This window comes from Penaeus japonicus, unplaced genomic scaffold, assembly GCF_977035675.1.
Source record: "Penaeus japonicus unplaced genomic scaffold, GWHDUDI00000001_assembly GWHDUDI00000002, whole genome shotgun sequence".
NCBI classification, from domain to species: domain Eukaryota; kingdom Metazoa; phylum Arthropoda; class Malacostraca; order Decapoda; family Penaeidae; genus Penaeus; species Penaeus japonicus.
The window spans coordinates 33,852,225-33,862,224 of record NW_028234404.1 but is presented as its reverse complement, the minus strand read 5'-3'; the positions used below and the strand labels follow the sequence as shown (position 1 = coordinate 33,862,224).

Genomic DNA, 10,000 nt, shown 5'->3' with positions numbered 1-10,000 from the left:
TTCGTCCGGGAAAAAACTTCCCGTTTCTGAGACACACTTTCCCCCTGGCGACAGCTTCGAGGCTCGAGAGATACGTAGATACATACGTTCGTGTCTATTTGGTATCCTTTCCTTCCGTAGATCTTCTTGTTGGATAAAGAAAGGATAGTATTTCAGTAAACATACCAACGCTGGTACTTTTTTTCCTGATCCCTATTGGTACTTTGGATTTTTGTGGTATGCTCGGTGCTGCTCGCAAGAGAGAGAAGAAGAGGAAATAGAGAAAAGAAAGAGAAAGAGAGAGAGAAAGAAGATGAGAATTGTGAGATCTAAGACCAGTGTCATATGTGATGAAATTATGATAATGACCGTAGAAAATTGTTCATATTGAATGGTAGTCATTTACGCAGCGGCCAACTCACTGGTAAATTGTATCGCCGTGTTTTAGAAATTCGCAAAACGCAGGAAGGAAGAAGAGAAGGACAGAGGAGGTGCAAATACGAAAGAGAGAGAGAGGGAAGGGGGAAAAGATAGAAGATTCGACAGAAATAAATATATATTTATTTCACCTAAAGAAATAAATGCATACAGAAAGAAAGAGAGAGAAAAGGAAATAGAAAGATAGATATTAGGAAAAAAAAGAGAGAGAGAATATTTGACCCAAAAGAGAGAGATAAAAAAAGGAATCAGAAATACAAAATATAAGACGTGTGAAGATCGACCTTAAATTCTCTCTCTCTCTCTCTTTCATTCCTTGAAGATGTTCCGAGCCAAGAAGCTCTGGAGATCTTGGACTTGCATCACCATCTTCACTATCCTTCTCAACCACTCCTTCACCATCATCACCTCCCAGGAACTCTATGATGAAGTGGAAGACGGAGAAGAAATAGATCCTAATGATGAATTCAAAAACAGTAAGTATGTCGTTATGGATTAAGATTATTTTTCTTTTCTTTTTTCATCTTCTGTGATTGTCTCTTTTTATTCTTGGAGGGGGGGGGGGGTAAGTGTGAGATAATTTGAATGGGATAAAGAAAATGACTTTTTTTTATATAAATGATAGGATGATAAGGCGACGTAACAGAAGAGTATCTGAAGAAATGATAACGATTATAGCATATATATTACGAGCGATGGAGGAGTGTTCTTGTGCGAGAAAATTAGAGTGATATTTAAAAGAGCAGTAGCGGAATAAAGATGATTAGATAGAAGAGAGAGATAGTAAAGATAAGGGCAGATTAGCCTCTTGAAGTTAAGCAGAAAAAAAACGTTAAAGTATAGAGAAAAAACAGCTGTTAGATTTGTACGTTGATACTTAATTACAGAAATATACTGCCTCTTGTCACGCTGTCGTAGATAAAAATGAAGACATTAAAAGATAAAGAAATAAAACGCGACGGAATTTGAAACATGAAAAAAATATATATAGGAATCACTTATTTGATAAACCTTTGAAAACTGAATCTATTTTCACCAATTTATCTATCATCGTATCTACCTATCTATCTATCTTCATCGATTTATCTATCATCGTATCTACCTATCTATCTATCTTCATCAATTTATCTACCATCGTATCTACCTATCTATCTATCTTCATCAATTTATCTATCATCGTATCTACCTATCTATCTATCTTCATCAATTTATCTATCATTGTATCTACCTATCTATCTATCCAAAGATTTTTTTTTTTTCATTTTATTTCTCCAGGAGGATACTTGACCTGAATTAACAATTCCTAATTGGGGATGATTATGAATATCTTTTTTGAAGTAGATAAAGTGGACCAACATTAATTATCAATAAGGGGTATTGATTATAGTGCCCGGGCTCAGGCTAAGTATGTTGACTCTTAGATTAACCGGAGGAACAGGCTTTCGCTTGTTTTTTTTTTTTTGTTGTTTTCTTCTTCTTCTTCTTCTTCTTCTTCTTTTTCTGTTTCTTTTTCTGTTTCTTATCCCCTTTGTTTTTTTTTATTTTTCCCCTTTTTCTTATTTTTGTTTTACTTCTTTTTCTTCCTATTCTTGTTTTATTCTTTTCTTTGGCTTACTTTCTTTTATTTTTTTTATTTTTTGTTGGTTATTTCCTTTATTTTTTTTTATTTTTCTCCCTTTCTTTCCTTCTTTTTTCTCTCTTTTTTTTTCTTCCTTTCCTTGTTCTTCTTTCCCTTCTTCTTTACCATCTCGTTGTTCTACCTTTTTTCTTCCTGATCTTCTTCTGTTTCTTCTTCTCCCCCCCCCCCCCTTCAGAGAGAAGATAAATCATACACATAATGCGTTATTGTATTTGAGATATTTTCCAACTCCATTCTAGAAGAAGAAAACTCATTCCCGTTCGTGTTATGTTTGTACCTCTGTGCATACTTCAGGTTCTGAGAGGTTTTTGCACTTAATTTATTGTGAGTTTTATTATGTTGACTTTTACTCTCTTTATTTATTAGTTTTGTGTAAACTCGTGTGAATAGTCTCGCACGTGTACTTCTGTTTGCTTTTTTTTTTAACACATTCGATGTAGTTCATAACTTTGGATTGAGAGGAGCACGCACACACGCACACACGCACACACACACACACACACACACACACACACACACACACACACACACACACACACACACACTCATACACACACACACGCATACATAGAGAGAGAGAGAGAGAGAGAGAGAGAACAGAGGGAGAGAGTGAGACGGGGAGGGGGTGAGGAATGGAGAGAGATATAAGGAATAAAGCAAAAAACAAAACCAAACAAAAAAACAGAAAACAATTTTCCAACTGCACCATAAGCAAAATCTCCCCGCAAGAAAATTAAAATGGAAAAAAAGAAAGCGAAAACCACAAAAGACTAAAAAAAACGGAAAAGAAAAAAAAAAGATAATAATAATAACGAAGTAGAAACAAAAGAGCACATAATAAGAACAGCTCCATCAACACGCGAGAACGTGGACGGTGCTGCCACCACAGGGCAGATAGCGAACCTAATGTAGATGTTTTCATGGGACAAATGACACTGTGCCTTTTAACGTATGGGACAGATGTGCTCGTTGCGCCGGTGTTTCAAATGCGTGTCTCTCACCCCGCTGCGTCCAGAGCACTGACTAATGATTTCCAGGAGACTATGGTGAAATGAGAGCGAAAGAGAGCGAGGGAGAGGGAGACAGGGAGAGAAAGAGAGTAGGGAGTGGATAGACATAGAAAGAGAGAGAGAGAACGAGAACTGGATGGAGGAAGAGAAAGATAGAGAGAAAAAGTAAAGAGATGAGTGAAAATGGAGAAGGGGAAAGAGAGAGAAAGAGTGAAAGAGAAAGATAGATGAAAAGATATTAAACTGAACTGGTAGATTTCAGGCAGATATATACACATGTTTTTTTTATGTTCTATTCTATCAAGAGTACAAGAAAAAATAAATAGATTAGATATAAAGATAGAAAGAGGGAGATAGAAAAAAAAGGAGAAAGAGATAAATAAGAATAGAATCTGAAGGAATATCAGCTGAATCTCGCATTACTTTTATTACTTCAACACAAACAATTGACAAAGGAACATTTACTTGCGATGGATTTGAGAAAGCAAATTAGTCACTGCGTGTTAGAGGAACCTGTGAAGCCATAGGGGAAAAAATACAGGCCGTGTAGGGGAGAAAGATATGAGGAAGGAGAACACGTGAGGAGAGTTATCGAGAATTGTAGGGGAAAAATAGAGAGTTGTGGGGTACAGGGTGGTGGAGGTGGAGGGATATGTCTTGTGAAGGGAAAAAAATGGGAGTGAAGGGGAAAAAAACAGGATTAGATAGAAGGAATACTGAGTGGAAGGGGGGAAACATGGCTTGTGAAAAGAAAAGATGAGATTTGAGGAAGTAAAAACAGGATATGTGAAAGGGAAGATTGAGAGTAGTGCAGGGTACATGGCTTGTGAAAGAAAAAAAGATGGGATTTTAGGGAGATAAACTACAGGATATGTTAAAGGGGAATATTAAGAGTAGTGGGGAGGAAACATGGCTTGTGAAGAGAAAAACAGAGTTGAGGCATAAAAACAAAAAAAACAAACAAAAAAACAGGATTTGTTAGGGGAGATCCTTAGAGCTGTGGAGTAAGAAACAGGGCTTGTAGGGAGAAGGATAATGGCAAGTAAGGAAGAAGGAAGGATACGTGAGGGGAAATACTGAGAGCTTTAGGAGCAGAAAGAGGGTTTGTAAGGGGAGTGGTAGGGGAAAGAAAGTAAGAGAAAAAGACTTGTCTGGAAAGGTATAAGGGTAAACAAGAAAAGACGAGACTGTGTGAGAGAAAAGGAAGTGCAACAGGTAAAGAACAATAAAGAAACAAAAAGCGAAAGATTATTCTTGGTGAAATAGAATATCAAAATCCAAAAGGGGAAAAGAGAACTTGTAATAGAAAGTAAAGAGGAAAGAGAAGGGAACAAATAAGAGAAATGTCAAATATATAAAATTATAAAGAAACTAGGTACAAGAGGTAGACCTTAGAAGATATACAGATAATTAGAAAATTAAGAGGACTAGTGATCTATATATCAAATATCTCGTCAATATTACCATATTCTTATACATTATTTCTTTTGATCCGAGTGACACGGAGAAATCCAATTTTCAAGTGACAACTAAGAAAATGTACGTTGGGTGTTTCCCTTCTTTGATGCAGAAAACACTATATTCATCCTTCAGTATTAAAGTGTTACTAAAGTGAATTTACTTTATCTAAAAAAAATAGATAAAAGTGTGTGTGTGTGTGTGTGTGTGTGTGTGTGTGTGCATTAAAGTCCGGGAAGAAAACGATAACAATTTGTTAGAGGCAAAGATCCATAAGAAAAGGTAAAAACTGCAAAGGGTATAAAAAACAAACCAACAAGGAGATATACCAAATTCCAAAAATAAATAAATAAATAAACACAAGACTCAAAACATAAAACAAATACAAATACACGAAGCGCAAGAGAGCGAAAAAAAAGAAGAAAAAAAGAAGAAAAGAAGTAGAATTAAAAGAATGAACTAAGAAATAAAACTTAACGAATACTGGAATAATGAGATCCTTGAGGAAAACCAGGCTCAGAGTAAGGGTTTAGCGGTGAAGGTTGACAAGTGTTGCAAATCTCTTGCTTGGGGGATTTTCGAGAAAAAATGGATCTATTGTTGCTTTCTTTTCATAGGGCTTGCTTAGCTGGCTTGAGGGTGTCTTTGCTGTGGTTATCATTGTTGCTTTATTTTAAGCTTGTTTTTCTTTTTCTTTTTTTCCCTCTCTATCTATTTATCTATCTTTCTGTCTACATCTATTTATCTTTCTTTTATGCTCTTTCTGTCTCTATAACTATCTATCTATTTATCTTTCTCTCTCTCTCTCTCTCTCTCTCTCTCTCTTTCTTTCTCTCTCTCTCTCTCTCTCTTTCTCTCTCTCTCTCTCTCTCTCTCTCTCTCTCTCTCTCTCTCTCTCTCTCTCTCTCTTCTCTCTCTTCTCTCATTATATATATATATATATATATATATATATATATATATATATATATATATATATATATATATATATATTCTTCTCTTTCTCTCTCTCTCTCTCTCTCTCTCTCTCTCTCTCTCTCTCTCTCTCTCTCTCTCTCTCTCTCTCTCTCTCTCTCTCTCTCTCTATATATCTCTCTCTATATATATATATATATATATATATATATATATATATATATATATATATATATATATTCTACTCTCTCTCTCTTTCTCTCTCTCTCTCTCTCTGTATCTCTATCTATCTATCTATCGATCTCTATACTTCTATTATTCTCTCCCCCTTCTCTCTCTTCCTCTAAACAATTGCCTCCAATAAAAAAAAAAAAAAAAACGAAATGTCTAGAAAATCCAGATTTCCTATGTCTCTCATAAAACGAGCTTTCGTGGTAATGCTTACTATAATTGGGACATTCCAGACATCAGAAAGTAGAGCCGGTGTCTTAGGTGTTGCCTTTGTTGATGTTAAGGGTTCGCGTTTACTTAAGTGAATTGGTTTTCTTTTGCTCTTTATATATATATATATATATATATATATATATATATATATATATATATATATATATATATATATATATATATATATGTATATGTGTGTGTGTGTGTGTGTGTGTGTGTGTGTGTGTGTGTGTGTGTGTGTGTGTGTGTGTGTGTGTGTGTATGTGAATAATGATTCTTACTATTCTTATAGATATTGCTAATAGCGATGCATTTAGCTGTTATCATTCTTATGATTATTATCTTTATTATTATGATTTTGCCCTTATTACTATTACTCATAATATTATCAAATTCATTGGCATCGTCATTGTTACCATTATTACTATCATTATTGCTATCATCATTGATATTTTTATTATTATCATAATTATCATTATTATCATTAGAATTGCCTTTAATATTATTATTGTTATTACCGATAGGTTTATCATTATTTTTGTTGTTATTATGGATATTATCATCTATATCGTTATCATTATTGTCATTGCTTTTATTGTCGTGATTATTATTATTATCATCATTATTACTATTATTATTATCATTATTATTATCATTATTATTATTATTATCATTATTATTATCATTATCACTATTGTCATAATTATTATGATCATCACTAGTACCATTATTATTATTGTTGTTTTCATATTTATCTTATCCATTACTATTAATTAATTGATTAGTTGTTAATGATATCATCGTCTTTATTAATACCATTACCATATCTATTGCCATTACAATTATTGTAATTATCATTATCCTCATTACTATTGTTAACAATGTTATCATTATCATTGTCATTATTCCTATCGCTGTTATCATTATCATTGTCATTATTCCTATCGTTGTTATCATTATCATTGTCATTATTCCTATCGTTGTTATCATTATCATTGTCATTATTCCTGTCGTTGTTATCATTATCATTGTCATTATTCCTATCGTTGTTATCATTATCTCAAAGTTCTTATCAACAAGAGAGACACAAAAGGTATGAAGAGAGAAGATCGATAAGAGAAAAGAAACAAACAAAAAGGAAAAAAAATAAATGGATAATCACATAAAAAAAAAGTAAAAAAGTGGATGAATGCAACAAAATAATAATAATGATCATCAATGAATAAAAATGAAAAAGAAAAGATAAATTGTCAAAGGAAGGGGAGGCAAAGGAAACAGGAGAAGAAGGATGAGAAAGAGAAAGTGGAGGAGGAGGAGGAGATGAGGAAGAGAAAGTGGAGGAGGAGGAGGAGATGAGGAAGAAAAAGAGGAAACTGGAGAAGGAGGAGATGAGGAAGAGAAAGTGGAGGAGGAGGAGGAGATGAGGAAGAGAAAGTGGAGGAGAAGAAGGAGGAGATGAGGAAGAAAAAGAGGAGGAAGAAGGGGGGGGACGAATGATAGGAAAAAAGAGGAGGAGGAATAGGAGATTGAAGGAAAGGAAAGAAAAAGGGGAAAGGGGTATGAAGAGGAAGATAAGGAGGAAAAGAGAGGATAAAGAAGAGAGAGAGGAGAAAATTAAAGAAACCCAAAAGAAAGAAGAGAACGAGAAAAAAAAATCAAAAGAAAAAAAAATGAAAAGGAAGGAAAAGATAATCAGAAGGAAGAGAAGAATATATCAAATTAATAACTAAGTAAAGGACATAAACAAACCGTGTAATATTCCAGTCTCACATATATCACGTTGTCCCTCTCTCCATTAATCTTTAATTATCTAATCATTAAGTACTTATAAATACCTCCATATGTTGGATGATTAGCCACATTGGTGATAATGAGTGTTGTTGTCGTACTTATTTATTGTTGATATTTAATGATAGTGATAATTATATTGGGTAATTATAGTAATATTCATTGGTAGGAATAGCATGCACTAATGGTGATGAGAATGAGAGAGAGAGAGAGTGAGTGAGAGAGAGAGAGAGAGAGATGAGAGAGAAAGACAGATCGACAGAGAGACCGACAGAGAAAGAGAGCGAGTGAGCGAGAGAGAGAGAAAGACAGATCGACAGAGAGAGAAACATAAGGAGAAATAAAGAGAGAGAGAGTAAGGATAAGAAAAAAAAGAGAAAAAAACAAGGAAAGGGAAAAAGACACAGAGAAAGAAAGAAAAATGAAAGAAAGAGAACGAAAGAGACACAGAGAAAGAAAGAAAAATGAAAGAAAGAGAGCGAAAGAGACACAGAGAACGAAAGAAAAATGAAAGAGAACGAAAGAGACACAGAGAAAGAAAGAAAATTGAAATAAAGAAAACGGAAGAGACAGAGAAATAAAGAAAAATGAAAGAAATAGAACGAAAGAGACAGAGAAAGAAAGAAAAATTAAATAAAGAAAACGGAAGAGACAGAGAAAGAAAGAAAAATGAAAGAAAGAGAACGAAAGAAACAAAGAAAGAAAGAAAACTGAAATAAAGAAAACGAAAGAGACACAGAGAAAGAAAGAAAAATAAAAGCAAGAGAACGAAAGAGAGACAGAAAGAAAGGGAAACAGAAAGAAAGAGAAAGAAATACAAAGAGAACAAACATCAAATAAATAAATCAACAGGCCACCAATTCCTCTTCCAGGCCTGTCAGTATTGAGTACACACAACTCGTCCTCTATTAACCGGATATTCACTCCCCCTTCCCCAATCCCCCCCCTCCACTCTCCCCGTCTCTTCTGCCTTGTTGTCTACTTGTTCTCTCTCTTCCCTATCCTCCATATCCCTATCCTTATCTACTCCCTCATCTACTCCAACTTATTCTTCTATGCTTGATCTCTTTTCTTCCCCTTCTCTATCTCCTTCTCCTCCCCCGTACCTCTTCTCTATCTCTATCTCTATCTCCCTTCCCTATCTCCTATCTCTTTCCTTTCTCCCTCTTCCTCCTCACCCCCTACCTCTTCCCCATTTCCTATCTCTCTCCTTTCTCCCTCTTCCTTCCCTACCCTCTACCTCTTCCCTATCTCCCATCTCTCTCCTTCCCCCTTCCCCTTCCCCTTCCCCTTCCCCTTCCCCTTCCCCCTCCCCTTCCACTTCCCCTTCCCCTTCCCCTTTCCCTTCCCCTTCCCCTTTCCATTCCCCTTTCCCCTTTCCCCTTCCCCTTCCCCCTCCACTCCCCCTTTCCCTTCCTCTTCCCCTTTCCATTCCCCTTCCCTTTTCCCCGTCCCCTTCCCCTTCCCCTTCCCCTTCCCCTTTCCATTCCCCTTTCCCCCTCCCCTTCCACTTCCCCTTTCCTTTTCCCTTCCCCTTCTCCCTCCACCCCCTTCTCACCCCACCCTGCCTGAAGTGGTCCTTCGGCCTAAGAGGTCAATCAATACGGCATATTCTAACCTCGCAAATACGTGTGTCTTGAAGAAAAACTGGGCGAAATTAGGGTAGGTAAGGAAAAAGAGATGAAGAGATCAGAATAAACATGAATATAGATAATAAGAAAATAAAAATAGATAAAGATAATGAATTGATAGAGATGATGAATGGAGGTGGAAGAAATTATAGGGGAATAAATATGAAAAGAATTGTAGATGGATAATGGTGAAACAAAATTATAGATGAATAAAGATCATAAATGGATAAAGATGAATGAAGATAAATATACAGAGATGGATATACAATAAGAAGATAGAGTAGGCAGAGGAAATGAACAAATAAATGAATGAATAAACAGTGTAAAAAAAAACAAAATTAAGATTAAGATTAAAATAGAGATGAAGGTGATTAAAAGATTTCGATGTGTATACGTATCTTACCTCAATTTATTTATCTACTTAGCTGTCGGTTTATTTCTGTCTATCTTTACATACATATACATATATGTATACATACATATATATATATATATATATATATATATATATATATATATATACATATATGTATATATATATATATATATGTACATGTATATTATATATATATATATATATATATATATATATATATATATATATATATATATATATATATATATATACATGTACATATATAAATATAAATATAAATATATATATATATATATATATATATATATATATATATACATAT

At 34.4% G+C, this 10,000-nt stretch overlaps 1 protein-coding gene across 2 annotated transcripts in view; it reads left to right on the top strand.

Moving 5' to 3' along the window:
* Window positions 1-10,000, top strand: part of LOC122267929 (adhesion molecule nephrin-like) — a 145,776-nt gene that overhangs the window by 101 nt on the left and 135,675 nt on the right. Inside the window, exon 1 of one of the 2 annotated variants that reach the window (XM_086549982.1) lies at window positions 1-893. This exon is cut by the window's left edge and continues 101 nt beyond it. In XM_086549982.1, the coding sequence (XP_086406108.1) occupies window positions 740-893 (154 nt within the window). In that variant the 5' untranslated portion in view covers window positions 1-739. The remainder of the gene's footprint in view (window positions 894-10,000) is intronic. The other variant, XM_086549984.1, reaches the window with a different exon arrangement.